The 22,387-nt window shown below is 44.4% G+C and overlaps 1 protein-coding gene across 4 annotated transcripts in view; it reads left to right on the top strand.

Moving 5' to 3' along the window:
- LOC130403479 (protein diaphanous homolog 3-like) overlaps positions 1-22,387 on the top strand; it is a 227,925-nt gene that overhangs the window by 70,331 nt on the left and 135,207 nt on the right. For all 4 annotated transcript variants that reach the window (XM_056607854.1, XM_056607853.1, XM_056607855.1 and 1 more), the window contains 10 exons: positions 1,090-1,226; positions 2,364-2,469; positions 7,888-7,998; positions 8,709-8,827; positions 9,627-9,743; positions 14,818-14,936; positions 15,027-15,091; positions 15,486-15,590; positions 17,573-17,875; positions 20,741-20,855. In XM_056607854.1, the coding sequence (XP_056463829.1) occupies positions 1,090-1,226; positions 2,364-2,469; positions 7,888-7,998; positions 8,709-8,827; positions 9,627-9,743; positions 14,818-14,936; positions 15,027-15,091; positions 15,486-15,590; positions 17,573-17,875; positions 20,741-20,855 (1,297 nt within the window). The remainder of the gene's footprint in view (positions 1-1,089; positions 1,227-2,363; positions 2,470-7,887; positions 7,999-8,708; positions 8,828-9,626; positions 9,744-14,817; positions 14,937-15,026; positions 15,092-15,485; positions 15,591-17,572; positions 17,876-20,740; positions 20,856-22,387) is intronic.

Genomic DNA, 22,387 nt, shown 5'->3' with positions numbered 1-22,387 from the left:
ACATTTTCTTGTCTTAGAAAATGTAAGACAAGCCCGTCTTGTTATCCACCAGAGAACCGAGGTCTGCCACACTGCTGGGTTTGTCCGTCCGTCCGTCCCCCCCGTCCCCCTAAAATGTCACACTTAACTGGGACCTGAGGGTCAGGAAACACAGAATTTTTGCCAGCGCTTCCAGCAGATTTGTTTTGCTCTGACCTTTCTGTTGAATATCAGACATAGACAGGTGTACATTTGCATGTCTTTTGGTCATATCTCGTGCTGGTTATTTTGTTCCGATATGCTCATTGTCTGTTGCCTCATCTTCTTCCAAGGATTTCTGTGCTTTTGTTTGAGTTATTCTTTCCACCCATCAATTTATTCAACAGGCATTCTTTCAGCTCTGAAACATAAAAAAACACCTTGAAATAATTCAGGAACTGAATAATTTAATAAAAAATAACTTGGTTGCCTTTTAGGTTTCACTGTTTACCTGCAATTGAATGCGTCCACTCCTGTAATTGAACTGCTGCAACACGGCCAGCCAACCATTTGCCTTTGTTGCTACCAATGATGACCTTATTCAGGAGTATCTATTGGCCTGCTTGACAACAACGATTTCCAGTGTAAAAACAAATAATAACACCAAAACTCGCTTGCTTCATTGCTTCAATATAATAAAATTCACTTCATTATTATTTGTTTTAAGTATTTGTCTTTAATGTTCTAAGGCTTTTGCTCTATTTGGGGCTGTCTTGGAATAACCATTTTTAAAGGATTAATTAAGCTGCTGTAATCATGTTTACACTTATTTAGTCTGAAGTTATCTAAGCAAGTATCCAACATTAATAGATGTAACCAGCCCATTGCAGATAGATTTGACCAATTGAAGGTTAATAATGAAAATCATTGCTTACAATAGTAGAAATTTGAAGTTACAAATAAAACTACACAAATTATACAGAACATATGTCTATACTATATGCACAATAAGAAATGTAGGTGCAAATGTAACACTATCGACAGTAAGGGCAGACTGTATTAGTGACGGTGTCTGCTCGTCTATTGAAACTTTACATGAAGTGTGACTGTAATCTCTGTGTTTGTCTCCAGTATGGCTTGGAGCGTATCCTGGGCGAAGAGAAGTCTCTGGCTCTGTTGGCCTTGGCGATCGAGCCAAGCCAGTCAGCCATGATGACGGACGCTGTCAAGCTCCTGTCCGCCATCTGCATCGTAGGCGAAGAGAACACGTAGGTCCTTTCTCTCACTCTTTTCAACAGCGTTCACTCAACTTTTGCGTTCAGATGGGAAATATAATATATATCATTATATTATTATCAATGGAAGGTGCCCCACTGACATGTGCTGATAGTGCTGATTGTTCTGTCCAAACCTAAATAACAATTCTACATGGCAAACGCAGGCGTCAACATGCCACTTTCACTCATAATTATTGACATTCTTTTTACATTGATTGCTTTCTGACTATGTGTAATCAAGTGTTAAAAGGCACTGTTAACAATCTCAATTGGTTAAATTATAAAAAATAGCTCTGTATTCTGACCGCCATCACGGATATAGAGTGTTTGGTTACATGGGTTCCCGTTTATCCAGTAAGGAAATTGAACTCCACAAAGCGGCGTGCATGCACGTAAGGCAGCAGGATTTCCATGTTGACTGAAAATGGCAGTCAGGCGAAGCTTCAAGCCCTCCCAAGAACGGCTTACAGAACCAAACCCACCAAGCGAAAACAAAAAGAAAGAAGACCAGAAAGCTGCCAGGGAAAAATAAGTCCTGACATGGGAATGAGGGAGGGCGGTACTACCTGCAAAAATTGACAGGAAGTTGGCCAAAACGCCAAACTCGCGAACAGCGTCTTTAATACATATGTCAATGCGCCCTGTGGAGCACATATGACTCAAGTTGATGCCGCACTGTCGGCGGTGTGTTGAGGCATTAGTGGAGCCCTGGCGTAAGGCTACGGCAGCATGGACCCTGCATTACCCAGTTGGTCCCATAGCGACACACTGACATTGTCTGGTGCTGGTTTGAGCGAAATAATTGCATAGTTGTTTTCGTAAAACATGCACTAAATGACCAAATAGTAAACATTCAATAACAGCCTCACCAAGACTTTTACTCAAAACGGAAAGGAATATTGTGAAAAATGGGACCATGTCAGTGGAAAGTAATCATTCCAGCTGTGCAATTTCAATATAACAGTGCTGGAATGGTAACGTTCCATTTCTCCAATTCTGCATTCTGATCTCCATGTGCTCAGAGAGGTCCATTGAGAAATAAAAAATAAATAAATAAACAGAATATACATATGACTTACAAGACGTTTTTGTTTGTATTTTACTCGTGTGTCTGGTGTTCCCCTGTAGCTTGGAGAAGGTACTTGAAGCCATCACCGCAGCCGGGGAGAAGAGAGCCATCGAGCGGTTCGCTCCCATCGTACAGGGACTCCGAGACCGCTCTGTACAGCTACAGGTGAGTTATAGGGCTTGAGGTTGGGGTGTGGTTTACCTGGTGTACCAGCAGTTACGTTGTGATACCAGTTGAGTGATTTCTTTTACCAGATGATTGTTGTAGCAGGTGCGTGTATTGTACCAGTAAGTGTATTGTCCCATGGGAGAGTGCTGTACCAGGTGATTGTGTCGTACCAGGGGAATGTCTCACAGCAGGCGAGTGATGTACCAGGCCAATGTGTCGCACAGGCGAGTGCTGTACCAGGCCAGTGTGTCGCACAGGCCAGTGCTGTACCAGGCCAGTGTGTCGCAACAGGCGAGTGCGTTTCACCATGTGATTGCTTTGAAGCAGGTGGATGTTTTACTGGACCAGAAGAACCCAACACATCACTATCGCATTCCACTTACTGTGCTCGTCAGCCTCATTCTCTATTCCATAGGAGTAGTGATCGACCGATATATCTGATGGCCGATATTATAGGCCGATATCTGCGTTTTTTACGTGTATCGGTATCTGCCGATTTTTTTATTTATCTTGGCCGTGATTAACAGACGGTTCAATAAATTTAATTTTTTTTAAATTGACACATTGTAACATTTGTTATCATCGTTGTGTCATTTTTATGATATAAATTGAGAGAGGCTTAGGGGCCACTCACACTAGGGCCGCGGCCCCGTGCCCGAGCTCATTTGCATACTAATGTCTAGATTGTTTGGCTAGTGTGACCACGCCATCCGTATTCCAGCACAGAACAGCCCCTTGGCCACGGCACACTTGGGAGAGGTGTGCCATAGCCAAAGTACAGATGCTAATGAGATGACGCGCGCGGATACGCAACGTGAGCTGGATGACGTAGTCCTTGCGCGACCCTTCTCTTCCTGCAGCACGGAACAGGCAAACTTGCCTAGTGTGTGTGCGCCCTTAGCCTGGAAATCCAGACCCACATCTAGAAAGCTGTAGGGTCTGGGTATGAGTAATGAAATGGCCCTACTCGAGGGGCGGCACCAAGCATGCACCAAGATTTAGCAAATGTGAGTTGTGTGTTTTACAGCAGTACTGGTGGGGGTGGACGAGAGCCAGTTCTTGCTTAGACTGGCTTCCTAAGTGGTTGACAGCAGCACAATTAAAAGCCAGGAGACCTGAGCTGGCACTGCCATGTAATGGCCTGAGCCACTTGTGGACCAATTAGCATTTCAGCCACGTCTCCGTCTCGGCTATTAGCAAGCCACACAACCATCTATAATGCAGTAGGAACCTTGCATAACCTAGCCACTAACCGCTAATTTAAACAGAGGTTGTTTCACTACATGTGTAGCATTAGTATAGCCCTTTTCTCTATCCCCTCGTATGTATTCTTCACGGTTTTCCCTCGGTTTTCTTAGATTTTTCTGCTCTTTTAAACTGAGATCCATTACAAGATTTATGTTGTTATTTCAGCTTGAGGTATACATTTCAGGAATGAAATATAATCATGGTGTTGTGAAGTCTGAGTTCAGAGGAGCAGTGTCCATTGGTTCTTGGCTGTTGGTTCTGAAGACTTTTCCCTCACTGCTGCTGCTGCGACGGTCCACATTATTACCATTCCAGCCTGAGAGCTGAACCTAGTTATGTTCAATAGAGTTAACCGAGTTCCTCAAATCCCTCACTGCTCCCTGATAATATTTACACAATCCCTACTCCCTGATATCATTTACACACTGTAAGGGGATGATATCCTGTGGGATAATGAGTTTGAGTCTGCTGTAGTAGTGTGGTGTGTGCTGACACACATTGCTGGTTGCATGGCAGACTTTTCTCCATTTAAATAGATGACACACAACCTAGGAATTTACAACTACCATATATTTTACTACTGTTATCATTCCCTTTATTCATTCCTCATATCCTTTCACAATTTCTTCCTATTTGTCTTTTTTTTTTTTCTCTCTTACTTCTATTCATGTTCTGATTATATCTCAACCGTTGCTTGTAACTTGCGTCGTATGAAAGCGTTGACTTAAGAACTAAATGTAAATGTATTCCTTCGCCCTTCATCTTTGTCTCTTCATGTATTCCTCCTATTCTCTTTATTCTCCTTATTGGCAATTCCTCGGCATCTTACAACACTCTCATTCAACTTATATGAGTGATGAGGCTCTTCTTCTCTGTCTCAATCCCCCCCCCCCCCCCTTGTTGCATTCATGTTGTTTGTAGTGTTCTGCTGCCTGTAGTGTTAAGAGTGTGTTTGAATGCATCCTGCTGTAGCTGGCACCAGGGGAGCGGAGATGAGGGAGAGAAAGTCGCAGGGGAGGTTGGTCAGCGGGAGTCCCTTGATATGTAGAGGAAGGATGACTGAGGGTGAAGGGGGGAGGCGAGGCACTAGTTGTGTATGCAGGAGATGAAGACAACAAAAACGGGAAAATAAAAACGGCGGGATGTTATTTAAAAGCGCATCGCCTCTCAAATATTAATGCCTTAATTAGGGACAAGCAGAGCCAGAGTCTGTAAACAGACAGATGTTGAGTCATTAAACCACAACCTTCCTTATTACCTTAACCGCCGGACGTGATTCCTTTTCCTCAGTATGTCTGGCAGTGGGTGCTTTAACCCTATACATTATTTACCCTACACGTTATATAGGCTCAGCTTAACGCTAGCGTTCTGCACTGCTGAGACCTGCAGACAACTTTTCACGCCCTGGGATCTGGTCCTTTCTCTACTGAAGCAAGCCTCTCTCACTCGATCTCCCCCCCATAGCCACCCTGGCTCCCTCCGTCTCTTTCTTTGTCTTTTCCTCTCGCCCCTTCTCTCCCATGCTCAGTACTGCCCTCCCTCCCACATCTTTACCAGTCCCCTGCTCCCAGTTCTCCCTCCCTGGCTCCCATCCCTCTGGCTGGTGCGAGGAGCTCAGGAGAATCGTATTGGTTAAGAGCATGTGAAACTGCAGTGGGAACCTGTAATATTCCTAAAATGTTAGAACATTACAGTCATCTGTGATGACTGTAATGCTCTCACGTCTCACTTTAGCCCAGCCATGTTGAGGTGTTATCTTTTAGAGAGAGAGAAAAAAATCACGCAGGTACATCACACTGGTGTGGTGGTTGACTCTTTAATTGAGTAAGGCTTTGCTTACTATTAAGGTAATCTTCTGAGACAAATGGAAGCTGATGGCTAAGAATAGCCGAAATGCTAATAGAGTGAATAGTTAGCACAGACCTATATATGTCCTTTCGATGTGAAGGCTTCTCTTAAACTCCCGATCATTTCAGAGTGTCGTGGCACAAAAACACAACTTTGATAATCATGTCATCCTTCCTATGCGATGTGTATCTGTCTCTCATTCCACACATGAGTGGATCACTATTAAATAATTGATTGAAAAAGAATTCCGTTATGTGTTTGCCGGGCGTAGATCTGTAAATCCAGGGGGTCTGAGCATCCATCGCGTAGAAAACACATCGGGGAGAGGATGAAAATGGCTCCCAGAACAGCCAGCTTGGCCTTAAACGGACTGTTTTGTTGGGCTCGTCTGCGCGTGCAGTTGTTGCATTAATATTTAAATCACCGTCTTTGGTTGACTGAAGAGAAAAGGATGTACATTAGTTATGGTTGTGTGCTTTGGCTCTATACTCATTAAGAATGCATGTGCCGTGCAACTCATCTCCCCCTTGACGGATTCAGCTTCCTTCACCGCCTCCTTTGTCTCCTCTCTTTTAATATCTTGTTCTTCCTGGTCTCTGGCCACCCCTGGTTCTATGTTTGTTGCGTTTGGTGCGGTCTGTGTTTGGACGAAATCCTGGGGTTCTTTGTTCTCTCCCCGACATGTTTGGTATGCTTTTGTATTTTCAGGGAGGAAATCTGCTTCTGCGTTCTCTCCTTCCATGTCAATTGGTGTGGTTCTCTGCCTCCATGTAAAGCAGTCTGGGGTTCTCTGCCTCTTTGTGAAAGCCAGGCAATGTGGGGTTTTCTGCCTAAATGTCTGGTTTGTGTATGTTCTGTCTGTTTGTGTGGAGCTGTTCTTGATGGTTCTTTCCATGAATACATCGATTTATCTTTGTTGATTATTTTCTTTATTTCTATTGTATTTGATTCTTTGGGCCCTATCTTGCATCCAGCGCAATTTACTTTCTACACTGACGCACTGACGTCATTGCTAGTTTGCAACTGGCGCAGAGCGTTCTTTTCCCTCCACCGCCACACTCCTGTAAATTAGGGAATGATCTTGCACCCCAGGAGGCGGTTCGGCAAAAAGAGGAGGCGTGTTCTGGCGCAAACGTTCCCTGGTGCTGTTATGCAGTTTCAGAAAACATTTGCGCCACAAACCAGGAAATACCTGGTTTAAAGTCAGTGGCGCGTTGTTCAGATGCTATTTTAAAAGTGCATGCATAATGTTGCTTGTGCACCTCGCGCATACACTTTGCTTCCCTCATCTACCTAGCCACACATTCTTGGGAAATTATTTGGGAAAGAACAGCTGATACAGCGGTAATAAGTTGTACTTTTAGATCAATGCATCTGCAAACACCGTACAGCAACACATATTTTCTTGACACAGACATCGTGTACAAGCCCATAACTTTTAGGATTGATGAGTATTTGATCATGAGAAAACATTGTTTTACCGCGAGTGTTAAAAAGAATGAATGAATGCTGACGCGCGTGTGTGTATGTGTAAAATAATGAATGAAAGCGGGCGCACGTGTGTGCGTCCATCTGTTTAAACACGCAAACTAAACACGTAACGAATATTACAGGCGATGTATATTAACGGAGGGACGAATGCATATTAGGAACACAAGTCAATAACGATAATGCATACAACACTGGTAAGAAACTATGTTTGTTAATGTATTGCGTATATCATTAAATAGAACCACAGTTACAGCATATCATATGTGTGTTAAGTTTTCTTTCCCAAAAATTTATTTGAGGTCTCAGTGTTTTTGAAGTTGTGGAAGAAATCGCTATTCCATGTGTGAATTAGGCCATATTATTTGGCCATAAACTGAGCCATTTGAAGTTTGAAATTCATGTGTTCATGCATCTGTCTCATCGGAGACTGCAAACGCGCTGTCAAAATATCAACTCGTCAGATTCAAATGATCTCATGGCTCTTAAAGGGGATGGGAGATGGCACTCTCATTGGTTTATTGCACGTTACGCCCAAACCACACCTACGGGTATTTAGGCTACTTCAAACCAACCCTTTTTAGATTTGCGCCGGGCGTAAGAGTCATTCATGCGCCACGTCGCAAAATACAACCGCTCACAAAGCTACTTGAGCATGGCGCTTCTCACTTGCGTTTCAGACCGTTAAAATAGGGCCCTTTATGTTTGTTTTGGTATAGGTAGTCGACCCTAGACCTGAGGGCATTGCAAGGAGGGTCTCATGTCCAGACTGTGGGACTGTATGGTTTGTTTTCGTGTTTAACCTCCTCCTATCTCTCCTCGGTGGTCCAGGTGGCCTGCATGCAGCTTATCAACGCCTTGGTGACGTCTCCGGACGAGCTGGACTTCAGACTGCACCTCAGGAATGAATTTATGCGCTGCGGCCTCAAAGAGATATTACCGGTGAGGCGCACTTCACCATCGCTGGCCCGTGCACACACACACTACATTAACACACTCTCACCTTGTATTAATATTTAAATCAGATGTCCACTTGAGTGAAATATTGTGGATTTGCTCTGGCAAATAATTAATGAATCCTGGTGGAGCAGCCACACGTCTCTACGCCCGCAGCTACCCACCCCGAGAGAGCCAATGGGATACCTGGCTCGCGGTCCCCCCAGCCGACGCGCTCACCTGCTGTAAACAATGCCACCGGCTGCCAAGTAAACAAATAAATGAAGGCGTTGAGCTGAGCTGTGGCGGTTTATCACGGGGGGCTGTGTGAGATGAAGAGACCGCTCTGATTGAGGCCTGCCCCATCTCACGCTTTATGTTTCAATGTTGATTGGTCTCAAAGTTTAATCAAACCCACCCCATCTCTCTCGCTCATGACTTTGCCTTCAATATCTCCACTTGCTATGTCTGACGTTATTTACCCTCTTCCTTCCCTCCCTCATCCTCCTTCTCTTCCTTCTCTCATCTTCTCTCTCTTCTCGTCTCCCTCTACCCTCTCTCTTCCTCTCTTCCTTCTCGTCTCCCTTCTCTCTCTTCTCATCTTCCTTCCCTTCTCCCCCTCGGCTCTCCCTTCTCATCTACCTCTCCCTTCTCTCTCTTACACTCTCCCTTCTCCCTTCTCTCTCTTCATTCTCCTCCCTCCTCTCCTCCTGAAGCACCTGTCATCCACCAGGAATGAGGCGTTGGAGATCCAGCTGAAGGTGTTTGAGGAGAACAAGGAGGAAGACATGATGGAGTTCTCCCACCGACTGGAAGACATCCGCTGTGAGATCACATATCCTTTCCTTCTGCTCTCGCCACAAAGCGCGGTACACTCTAAAGCCCGAGGCACTGTCTCTGGAGTTTGGAGTCCATTAGAAACAGTGTTCACTTGGATTTTATGAGAAAATAAGAACACAACAGCCTTGTTACCACTATGTTGATTTTAAGTCCCGCTTCATGCTTCATTCCAAGGCTAGAGGATAAAAACAGGAGGACAGGGAGATGCTGCTTATAAAACATTAATATCCAAATAACACATAACACACACACCGCATTCCACCTGTCATTTATAATTCTCTTTTGTGTGTTGGTACACTCTGGTGTATTTAATGTAGAAGGTATTATGTATAAATACTTTTATTCAATCAGAACTGTCTCCGTGAGCTTAAACGTTTATTTTCAAAGTGTGCCCTGCCCAAGAACACAGCATTATTATAAAACCAAACACACAAAGACGTTTCAGTTGAGGACAATGTGAAAAGGAAAAGAAACTCTCCCACATTAATAATACACAATAATATGCAATAATAATCTAGTCTATTCCTTAAGTTCGACTCAAATAAGAATGCGTTTTATTTATTTACTTTCAGGACACTCATTACAGGGCACAGGATATAGACAACAATAGTACAAATAGATCATGAATAAATAAATACATTTGACTGGACACAGAGACGCTAGGAACAATAACCAACGGAGGAGGGAAACAGACAGCTGGAAACGCAGATGGGTTCAAACTGAGTTGAATACACTGGTGTATTTAACGTACGCTCCACATATTGAAGTGCGTGTTGGTCCTTGACTGGGTGCACTGATGTGGGGGATGTGTTCAGCGTGGTCCAGAGCATGGCGAAGGACTCCAGTGCTGAGAACTACTTCCTGTCCATCCTCCAACACCTGATGCTAATCCGCAACGACTACCTGGCCAGGTAACCACTGGCACACCTGAGGAGGGGGGGAGATTGTGTGTGTGCTGGGGTTGTGGTGTTTGCGCACCTGCGCGTGCCTAATTGAGAAAGACCATTGCTTTGAACAAAAAAACACGCACGCACACGCGCGCGCGCGCGCGCGCACACACACACACACACACACACACACACACACACACACACACACACACACACACACACACACACACACACACACACACACACACACACACACACACATCTTTAAAATTGAGTATGCCGTGTGAAGTGTTTATGGCCTGACCCCCTCCACGACCTTGACCAACAAAGAGAACGGCCGCTCTTTCATCTCCGGGCAATCCTTGGCCAAGGCGGATCTCCACTCGCTCCTTCTGAACAGGGCTCTTTTCAAAGGATCCCTTAATGTGTGCGTGGTGCGCAGCGTGCCACTGCTAAACCTCAGCTTAATCAAAATATGAGCACGTGATTTGGGGAATATGAAATGTAACACCCGCGGACACTCCCGTGGCGGGGGAAAAACAACACGCATGTTCCCTGTTCATTAGTCCCCCAAACGGATGATTAATATCCCTGCGTCTGAAGCCATTAGGGAACAGAGAGTGGAGACGACAACACGCATGCACGCGCACGCGCACGCGCACACGCACACACACACACACACACACACACACACACACACACACACACACACACACACACACACACACACACACACACACACACACACACACACCCCCTCTGCTGTGACCCAGGGGCTTGGATAGTGAAGAATATCCAGAGGGAATGCAGAGATACTCTCTCATTATTAGTATAATTATAAAAGGTGTTTTCAGAGCATTATCTGCTCTTGCTGGGCTTTGGGAATGGCACCAATACCTTAGGTGCAAACCCCCACACACACAGAGACACTCTGATCATACACGCAATGTGTTGCGTGTATGATTTAGTTTCAATTGTGCTGCGACCTTTAAACCAGTGCTGCTGGTTCCAAGTATTCAGCTGGCTAACGTAGCGTAGCATAGCATGTGATCCCTGTAGCTAGCACTGATGTACAGAGCAGAGAGAGCACTGCAGCCCAGCAGACCTCATCGTCTTCATTGTCGTCCAAGGCTCCGGGTCACTGCCTCACATGTTCCCACACCTGCAGCGCGTCCAGCGCTGTAATCCGCTCAGGGACGTCTTGTTATCCTCGAGTCGACTACATCCTTAAATGAAGTCTGTAAAGCGTAGCGGCTTCCCATTAAACTAAGACACAAGTCCTAATAGGTATTACTATCACCAGGTGCTTCACATACGGGACGAAAGCCCTCTAAAGTGTTGAACTATGAAATATGTCTAGTTCAGAACATGATTAATTCATTGAGATGTATGTGTATGTATATCCGAATTTTCCATTCCTCTGGTCTTGTCTGGAGGCCCAACGTGTGGAACCAGAGTATAATTGAGATCCCTCTCATGGTACGTGATGTAGCGCATCAGTCACAGGGCTCTCTTCTACAGATCTGAGCACCAGCACCCAGCTGAGTCATCCAACATATTCAGCCACTTCTGTGAGGATCTTTCACTGCCTATTTGCTAGTTTCACTGAATAAACGCACCTCTCTTGATCATACTCACCTCCAGAACATGACCGCAAGCAGCCCTGTGTATGTGATTCTGAACCTATTAGCATACCTACCTAGACTGCCTGCTGTGTCTCAAATCCGAGGACTTGATCCCAGATATCTTTTAAGTCAACCCAGCCTTACCCCCCACCCCCTTCCACCTCCCGTTCAGGCAGTTTTCCCTAACAGCACCTCTAAAAGACACGAGAGACCAACATCGGCAGTGACCTCCTCTGAATCTCAAATACCTGCACGCTCATTATTTTAATCTTTAATTAGTTGTGGACCGACCACTGCGTAGGACGCGTAGTAAGGTCAACTTAAAATAAATCAATTGAATTGTAAACTGCAAACTGCGCCACCAGAGTTGAAGGCTGCTTTATGATAGCAGGCAGCTACCTCACAGCGGAGAGACGGACGTGGCTGCGTGGGGCGCGGTAAGGGGGCGGTGGGTTGGAAGGCCTGCGGAACACACGGCCACTTGCTATGCATGCAGCCGCAGGCCGTGGGCTGCTGTCAGATAATGAGGGAATCAAACGAGCTCACCTGGATCTCTCGCCTCCCAAGTCCTCCCCCCGCTTCACCCCATCCCAAACACACACGTACACATAGGCATACTCGCTCCCTGGTTCACACACAGAAATAGGCAGATGCACACACGCATGCAGACACACACAGACACGGGCAGAGGTACAGAAGCACGGAAGAAGACCCAGATGTGTGTCATAAATATATCAATGTGTACTTCACCTGCTGTCACGTCCACATTTCCCATCTGGAATAAATACATCTAATTAAAATGAAGTTGTCTTGTATTTCATCATATATATATATATATATATATATATATATATATATATATATATATATATATATATATATATAATCAGTGGAAGCTTCTCCAGTGAGGAGAGGGAGGAAGATCCTCCATAACATTGTTGAGTATAAAAAAAAATAAGATCGCCTAGACTATTGTAATGAATTAATGCCCTTAAATATGACCTCTAGATGCCTCTGTATATGTATTGTTCATTTCCCTGGGTAAAGGGACATTAGCAACCCCTATTGCCTATTGACAATTACTGCAGGGAGGAAGTTCCTCCCTCAGCCTCCATTGACTCCCATGAATTTCCCTGAAAGTGTTGGCGTCCGGTGATAACATGGGGTTCAATGGGAGAGAGATGAGGAAAGTCCTCCTCTGAGTGGGTGTGACTTGCTGAGGGATCTGAATCGCGCTAACATCTATTAATGAATATGCTGGTTCATGGCTGCGCTATGAACCAATAAGCAGGAGCCCTGGCTGTGGAGCAGCCTGGAGGGAGGGGTTATCCCCTCAAGTCTAGGCTAGGAGAACAAACAAACACGCTCAGTCGAATGCCTCGTTTCCACCGAGCGGTGCACTTCTGTTTGTTGCGGTACAGTGCGGCTCTGTTCGCATATTGGCGTTTCCACCGAGCGATGCGGTTCGATGCGGCCCGTTTCGCTTATATTGGCGTTTCCATCGCCAAAAGTTGGGCAAGGTCCCAAAATAAATACACTGAGCTTACATATTTTTGTGTTCTTGTTGTTCTTTTAATTGTTTGTTTCTCTGAATGTTCTGTTTGATATAGTGGAAAGGATGTTAGTGAATGATTCAGAGCATTATGCATTTTAAATGGAATCACTTTTGGTCTTTTCTTCATTTTTCTTTAAACAGTTGTAATTTCGTAAACATAGCCAAATTGCAACCAATGGCTTCAGTAATTGAGGGCAAAAATAGGCCCAATGATAGGCCCAGATTTTTTTAATTTAGTTTTACAAATCAAGGGTAGGCCTGATTGGACTAATTGGCTTTGCATCCTTTCCTTATGCCCTTGTAGTCCAAGACATGCTGCCCACCAGCTTTCAAAGTACAATTCTGCCACTAGTGGATTCGTATCAATTTTATTTACATAATTATCCCTCCCTGCTATTTTGTAGTTCACCAAAACACCCTGAAACAACTTGAGTCACACATACTTATGCCACCATACGCCACTAACAGTGCAAGCAGGCCAATGGTAACCAAGCGTGCAGACCTTCCTTCCTCAGTTTAAAAACCACCAGCCGCCACTGATATATAAATATCAACAGCTTTATATATATATATATATATATATATATATATATATATATATATATCTATATCAACAACTATATTTCCTTTACTGTTCAGGAAGTACATGTCAAACCACATACTACACAAACGTGTTGATATTATTGGAGCAGATCTACTGTCGTGCTGTGTTTGTGCCGCCTTTAGTACATCTGCTTTCACAAGACAATCATGGCCCTTTTCATGTGCTGTTTGTTATTTATCCCATTGTAGTAATACCACACAGACAACTTAGCTTCAACTGTTGAAGCTTCAAAACATCTCCCCTTTCACCTCGCCACAAACAACGTTGCCTGGGAATATCTTTTTTGATACAGTAGTGTATTTATTGTGCTGTTGTCACACGGTACAGTGTGTGGAACATCCTCTTCACAGCCAAGCGTGCACAGTACTGATTCTTTTTGATAGCGGTGCCCCAGCTCCTTCTGTGTAGCTCTGCTACCTGCTGTGCCAACGTTGTCACAGGAATTGGGCTTCCTCTCTACCGTTGTCAGACACATCAGACTTGGCTGAGATGTTAACATACAGGCTCTTCCTCAAAACAACTCCTCTTTGCTTCTTTAACAAGGCCAGGTGAACTCAGCTCCAGGAATACTGTAGCCTGGGTATACCCAGGCTGCCTTGCGCGCGATTTCTTTTCGCGCTGCTAGGCCTGTATTCCATGGATCAGATTTTCGCCTGAGATAGGGTACCAATCACAGAACGGGGAGGGATGGCAGGACGATGACGACGTCTATGCAACACACCGAAGCTTGTAGTTTACGGATCCAAAATGGCAGCAGACACGTTACCTTTCGATGCAGCCTTAGATAATGTTCTAAGTACGGTAGTTCAGAATGCAAGTTTATTTTGAAAAAACAGCAACTTTCGGCGCTAAACTCTTTCATTACCAAGAAGGATGATTTTGCCCTGCTACCAACAGGCTTTGATTGGCTATGAGCTACGTACAGACTGATATGATAGACATTCGTAGCGCCAAATAAACGGCTCCGGGCAATCGTAAACCACGCCTCAAATACAAGAAAATGAATATGTGGTTCCCAGACCTCCTCTCAATGTAGATTGAGATGAGGTCTGGTGTTAGCCAGGCTAGGAATACTGTTGGACCTGATCTGAACAGGGGGGCAAAAATCCTCTAATGTATTAATTTTTTTGCCTTGCTGAATTCTTGATTTCTTTATGATCTAAAGTTTATTTTATCTCTCCCTTTCTCTCCACCATCTCATTCTGTGTGTGTGTGTGTGTGTGTGTGTGTGTGTGTGTGTGTGTGTGTGTGTGTGTGTGTGTGTGTGTGTGTGTGTGTGTGTGTGTGTGTGTGTGTGTGTGTTCTCTCCAGGCCTCAGTACTTTAAGATTATAGAGGAATGTGTCTCTCAGATCGTTCTCCACCGCAGTGGAACCGACCCCGACTTCTCCTACCGCAAGCGCCTTGATGTGGACTTCAGCCACCTCCTAGGTGACCTTAAACACCTCAGAAAGCTACCTCCTACCTATCTTAATGGCACTTAATACTTGTGTATGTTGACATTGTCTCCTTGTTTTCTAGATGTGTGTGTGGATCAAGCCCGGATTGATGAGTACGAACAGAGAGCTTCAGAGCTGGCTCAGAAAGCAAGTTTTTCCAAATATTCCCTTTCTGATGTCTGCTCTTAGTTTCATTGAATACTGCTAAGGTTTAAAGACACATTTCAATTGCTGATTTCCTCACATCTGAATTGAGGAAAGACTTAATAATGCCTTAACTGTGTGTTTGCTCCATTGCAAGTGTAAACAAAGGAAGGCAGCCTAATTTCTACCTTATGAGCAACATGAACTGTATTCTGTAGTCCAGGAAATGGGTTGATACACGTGGATTAATTTGATTTTACTATAAACTATCAATCATTTATTAAAATGCCTGTAATATTGTACTTCGAGCTACGTCAATAATAAACACACAATCTTCACATGGTCAGAGAACTTTTGGGAACCCTGTTCTAACCAATGTGTATGTGTGTGTTTGTAGTCTGAGGAGGACTTCCTTAGCAGACAGGAGACTCAGGCAGAGCTTCTGAAGTGTGAGGAGAAAATAACAGAGCTCACCACCGAGCTACAGGCCTTCAGGACTCAGGTACACCCAGCTTTCTGGTTATCTCTGTTTCTCTTTGTGACGGTCTACCTCCCACACCGGCTCTGTTCAAATATTAGTTCCATCCAATGCTGCTTTGACTCTCTCTCTCTCTCTCGTTCTCTCTCTCTCTCTCTCTCTCTCTCTCTCTCTCTCTCTCTCTCTCTCTCTCTCTCTCTCTCTCTCTCTCTCTCTCTCTCTCTCTCTCTCTCTCTCTCTCTCTCTCTCTCTCTCTCTCTCTCTCTCTCTCTCTCTCTCAGCTACCAAAGCTATAATCAAAGGAGTTTGACCTCCTCTGTTGTGGGATGTATAGCCATATATCTCTATATGGTAATATTAGGATGTACATGTATGTCTTTCTGTTCGTCTGTATTGGCTGTGGTGGGTCGTTGACAGCGTTCCCCACTGTTCTCCTGACACTAAGTCTAATGACATCCTCCGCCGCTTCTGTCCGTTGCTCCATTCCTAATTTTCTCATTTCTCTCCCATGAGGGGGAATTGTTCTAAAAAGCAATTTATTCTGACACCCCTCCCTGCTCTTTCTGTTCGCCTCACCAACGGGGGCCCTCGCCTCTACACGGTCTCCCCCCATCCCCCCCGTCCCCCTCACACCCTGTCCCTAGCTGCGTCCGCATGGCGAGATAACTACTCTCTCCGAGAGCACCAGGGAACTTCGCTTTTATTTTCCAGATAAGTTTTCAATTTGGAAAGTAAACGGTGAGAGAATACTCAAATAGTGGAGACTCAGATGGCTGCAGATACATTAAGCTCTAGTGGCTACACTTGCACACAAGCCGCTCTCGCTCTCTCTCTTTCGCTTTGGTTCTCTCTCTCCTCTGTGTTCCCTCTTTCTCTCTCTCTCGCTCTCTCTCTCTCTCTCCTTCCTCTGTGTTGGCTCTTTCTCTCCTGCACACTTTCTCAGCCTCTGCGTCTTGTTTTCTCTCTCTTCTGCTCGTTCTTTATCCATAGCTCCCTCTTGGTCTTTGACTTTTTGTCGCTCTCTCTCGCTCTCTACTAATCCGTCTCTCTAGGTTCTGTCTTTTTCTGTCTGTCTCTCTGGCGCACACGCAGCCACCCACCAGTGGTTAAAGGGAGCCGTCTCCCAGTGGAGGAAGGTACGGAGCCCTAGGCCTGACCTTCTGCGTTCGTCTTTAATCTAAAACTGTTGTTTGGATCAATAAGCCATTTACTCTCTACCATACCATTTACAGAGCTTCCCCCGCTTACTACGCAACATATTTTACCTTTTACTGACGAAAAGGTGGCCCACACACACTGCTACATGCACGCACGCACACACACTGCAAACATACGTGCACAGACACACGCACGCACACACACACACACTGACACACAACAAAACATCTCCCTCACTTAATCAATAAGTAATCAACAATAATATCTCTTATCACAAGTTCTAATTGTTTTTATCTTAATCACATGATACCATCTCATCATAATAACATTAGAATTTCTCATAATCATCACATTATAATCTATTTGATCATGATCAAATATAATTCCCTATCATATTCTAATAACACTTACATTCTCCTATCACAATCATATTACAAAGATTTTACATCATAATCACAAAAAACAGTATTAATCTCCCTCATAAATCATATCATAATCAGATCATACTCTTTCTATAATCATAATTTCCTATGACTAATATAATCACCATTTTACCATCTCGTATCATATACACAATTATAACATCTCATCATAATCACATAAAACTATGTATAATCTCCCTATTTTATCATAATCACATTATATCATATGGTATCATAATCACATAATGTATCTCTCTTCTCTCATCACCATGAACCTCATCTTAATCCCAATATAATCTATCACTTCTCATCATCACAATCATAGCATTGATTATCATCATCACATTATTGCTTATCTTATCATCGCATTATAATATCCATCGTATAATGCTCACATTATAACACTTACCATCTCCCTCTGCTCAGTTTGGAGCTGCACCGGGGGCCTTGACCTCTGCTGCGTCTCTTGGTCTCCATGGATCTTCTGCTCCTTCTGCTGCTCCCGGCTGTCCTCCTCCTCCACCGCCTCCTCCTCCACCTCCTCCACTGCCTGGATGTGGTGTCCCACCACCACCTCCTCCTCCATTCGGTGCTCCTCCTCCACCACCTCCTCCCCCTGGGATGGCGAGCCTCCTAGGCTCCCCCAAACCCCTGGTTCTCCCTTACGGCCTGAGACCCAAGAAGGAGTTCAAACTAGAGACCTCCATGAGACGCCTTAACTGGTCCAAGGTAAGAGCCTTGAGACCCAAACTCAAGACCCATATCTCTTAAGGTCTTGAAATACTTTACATAGGCTGCATAGGCTGTCCATGTGCTGTCCAACACAGTGATTTGACAAGGGTACAATAGTCACTGCAATGTGTAAGCAGTTTGTTCGATGACTTGAGTCACGGTGTGACTGGACATAATCATCAACGCGTTAGTGTGGTCCAATTGTAGGCAGTAGTGTATTGGAAGGGCTTGATGTCCCACTAGTATGGATAATTCCCTGCGATACAAGCCCAATATGATGCTTTGGTTCAGTTAAAAACCTGCCCTTGTGTCTCTGCTAACATGCCAATTTGCTTTGTTTCAAGGATATTGGTGTCTTTAGGTTAGCAGTGTAGGGCAGTCACTTTAGCAAGTAATGGGTTGTTGACTCAGTTCCCTGGTGGCTCCTGTGGACCTGAGACTTAAACTAAGAGTTGATGTATTCTAACCTCTAGCTGTTCTTCACTTGGTGAGGTACAGCTACTATAAATACCATTTTATTATTTGAATAGTAAGAGGCCCACTGCCACATTATTTTATTAGGTTGACAATACACAGATGAATACATTTGTTAAAGTAAGTGGAAAAACCAAACTAAAAAGTGTGTCATCCAAGTATTTTAAGTCCCCTTCGTTAAAGAAAGTGTGCGTGACGATCTAGAGCGTGTCTCGGCACGGTTAATGTTGCCGTCCTCTAACTTAGCTTCTGTTGGGAATTGGCTCCGCAAACCTTACAGATGTTCCTGGCACCCGCTCAGAAAACCACTCTGCCTGCATCCTCTGCCAGAAGTCATTAAGAACATTCTGGCAGGTTTCTTCATGTGGTCCTATTGTTGGGGCCGCTAGACAGTTCCTTAGCAGATGTTGCTCTTTCTCTGTACAGCGACTGCTACAAGTGGCATTAGCGTGTTGGGTGATTAATAATTGAATGTAATCGGTATGAGGCTACATATGTTTTGCAAAGGGGACCATATGCTTGGTGTTGAGGTGTATTGGAGAAGGAAGACATTATGGGCATTAACACTTTATTTTCTGGCAGGGCACAAGATAAGATGTTAAGATGCACAGCTGCCTGGCACGACGTCCCTCCCCACTACACAGAGGAAGTTGTTCCGAAACTGGTGCAATTAGAAGGATCCAAGTTTGCTGTTTACCTTTGTGAACCTTTCGGTTCTTTTGCTGTGTACCCAGCCTTTCTCAGAACATAATTAAGACGAACATAATGCAGGTTCCCAGCCTTTCATGTCTGCACAGAAACGGATCAAACAACATAGCACTCACTGCAGCTTCAGCACTCTCTACTTTCCCACATGTATGCTGGGCCGTTGTTCAAGCTGCATTAGTCGTTGACACTAGGCTTTAAATATACCATACAACGAAGCTGTTCGATTCTGTCCTCTCCACGACTACAGGATGTCTATTTGAAGGTTACAAAGTGACATCCCTGTGTGTCGCAGTGTATTAAGCCGCCTCCACCACAGTCGGTTAAAGTAGGCCTCTCAATATTGGATGAATGCAAATTTTGTTGAGTTTGAATAACCTTGCGCGTATTAAGGAAGCAATTGGACTTATCGGCTGGGGGTTAAGGCTAGGTTATTTTCTGAGAACCCCTTCCGTTTCCCCTTCGGTCACTATGTGTTCAATGGAGAAACCAGAGGAGCGTCAATAAAAATGGTAAACTGATGACATTTCCCTCCCTCTGTTTGTCATTCTCTCTGCGTGTTGCTCTATCCCCTCTACTGTCCTCTGAGTGCTGACAGTCATCACCTTGTTTTCAACCATCAACATCTGGTTTCTGTTCCTCCCCGTGTCCGGTTCAGTTTGACGTGCACCCAATGTGAAGTGCGCTTAAGGGGACAGATAAAAATATATACCGGTACACACAACGTCACATGGAGCTTTTCCAAAGTCAATAAATCAGTATTGTGGGACATGAAAGTCTAGTGGTTATGATGTTGAACCAAATTAATTTGGGTTTGAGCAATGCTAGGCATCCTAGAGCAGGGTGCCGCCTTACCAATACCTGCTCCTTCTTGACAGGTATCTGAATCCACTGCTCATTGCTTTTTAAAAAGCACCTGCTAAATTACAAAAATGGTTGAAATAGTAATAATATTGACCGCCAAACACAAGTTTATATTTCAGAAGGAATGTTGTCCATAATATCATAGTCAATATACTCTGCATGGTAGCTTGTGAGATTATGTTGTCAATAGTTTCAATAGTTTCACGCAAAACTTTTGAAATATTCATTTAAATTCTCGAATATGTGTAGCGCAGTGAAAATATACCTGTTCGGCAATACTTTCCTCATTGAGATTTTGATGACAATGATACATCACAATGCCTTGATTTAATATAGCCCACGCTAGAGGCAGAACAGGAGCTAAATATACCATCGATGGATTGACATGCCTACAACTACAGCTTAGTGAATGTCAGTACACACACACACCCACCCACCCACGCACATACACTTTAAACTCTGTGAGCCATTCACGCCTACAAATTAATTAAATCCACACTCATCATATAATTCACCCTCTCACCATGGATTCATACTTGTTACATAATGTTGTGTGTGCGAAGCTCAGGAAGTAGCGCAGGCCCTGCGTGTTGATGGGCCGCTGGGTGTATCAATGGCTCTGATTGGCCGAAAAGGAGCCGTTGATTGTGAAGTGGTCTGAGTGGCCACAGTGGTTTGACGACCACAGTCCGTTTTTTTCCTGATATTTCTGCCATGCTATGTAAAGGTCTGAAAACTGGTGCAATCAGTATTAATTAAACATGTTGAAGTGGGGCTTAATTAGTGTGTGTGTGTGTGTGTGTGTGTGTGTATGTTCAGATCCGTCCACAGGAGATGTCTGAGGGCTGTTTCTGGGTGCTGGCGGACGAGGATCGCTACGCCAAGCCAGACCTCCTCAGCAGGCTGGCCTACGCCTTCGGATCCCAAAGACCAGGTCAGTCCGGTTCATTTATACAGTGCTTTCCATGACACCCAAAGCGCTTTTTCATCATGAGTTGTTGAGGGGTATTACACCTCGTCAAAGCTCACAAATCGCTCATCACAGTGAAGAGGTGTGGAGTGAAACTGTCTAATGAGAGACCAGGGGATCATAAGGTGGCCAGGTTGGCATGGAGGCTATGACACCATGGCGACCACCCAGGGTGGCTCAGGACCAGAGCCATGGGATCTTTAGTGACCACAGGGAGTCAGGACCTTGGCCTGTTCCACAACCACCTGGTTCTGTAGTTCAACATCGTCCTCAAACCTCCTCGCTGAGTGGAGGGCCCTGGTCCGAAAGCATCACTACATTAGTTCAGATACCCAGATACGGCCCTCATGTTCCCCTCAACTGTTCAGTTTGAATGTAAGATGGAAAAAATTGTATGTCTTTTAGAGTGATGTCACAGATTTTATCTCCTGTGTGTGTGAGTGTGTGTGTGTGTGTGTGTGTGTGTGTGGTAGTTCAAATTTCTTGACTTTTTTGTATGTGTGTGATTTGAATGTTGGTGGTAAAAGTGAATGAACCTTTATGATGGGGTGTGTGCTTGCGCATGTGCGTGTGCGCTGTCATGCGCCCGTCTTGCCATAACAGACTAAGACAGGAATAAGTGTTGGCATGCTTGTTTCACTGCTGGCTTCTATTAGCAGTCAAATTGCTTTTCATCACTTTCAATAAAAGGAGGGTGCTACGCCCATAAGAGTTGCGAACACTCATTTGTTAGGCTTCAATTCAGTCTAATTTCCTATGCAGTTTCCGATGCAGGGGGATGAGATTCTCTAAGCACCAAATTAAGTAGATGACTTATTCCTCCTCCATGGCCTATCTGCTTGATTTAATCAGTGTCTTATGTGGATGCCATGTTTCTGATAATCGTGATGCGCTCTTGTTGTCAAACTGAGTCGGACATGCTTCTGGCTTTGCTTGGATGTCCTTGTGTGTGTTAACAAGTTAACCTTGCTAGTGTTATCAAGCTAACATCGCTAAACTAACTAAGCAAATATTATAAGCCGTCCTTGGTAAACTAACCTATAGGGCTACAACGTTGCGTCAACTTAGTTTACGTAATCGACTACAGCAATTTGTCGACACAAATCATTTTCCTCGACCCGTCGCCCAACAACTACCGGTAATTGAACTCTTGCCCCAAAATCCAGTCCAATGTCGGCAATAATGCACCAAAAGCTAAAGCTATGCGTGAGCAGCAGAACAAGCACTGTACAAACAAAAAAGACCACGGCATTCAAAAGCCTGGGAATTTTTCACATTAAACCTGTGGTGATTTCAGATTGTGCAAAATCAGCAATGAATGAGCATTTGAAACTTGGAGCTCACAGAGCTCCACCTACTTACGGTATTTTGCTTAAACCAGACATGTGATTTATACCCCGGTATCGTTGGATTAGTCGATTAATCGAAAAATGATCACTAGATTAATGGTGTTGTCAATTTAACCTTGCCAAGATAACCTCTCTGATCTTACCAAG

The sequence above is a fragment of the Gadus chalcogrammus genome, chromosome 14 (genome assembly GCF_026213295.1).
Source record: "Gadus chalcogrammus isolate NIFS_2021 chromosome 14, NIFS_Gcha_1.0, whole genome shotgun sequence".
Classification (NCBI taxonomy): Eukaryota; Metazoa; Chordata; class Actinopteri; order Gadiformes; family Gadidae; genus Gadus; species Gadus chalcogrammus.
Note: the sequence above shows the minus strand (reverse complement) of the source record. Positions and strands in the feature narration are given on the sequence as shown.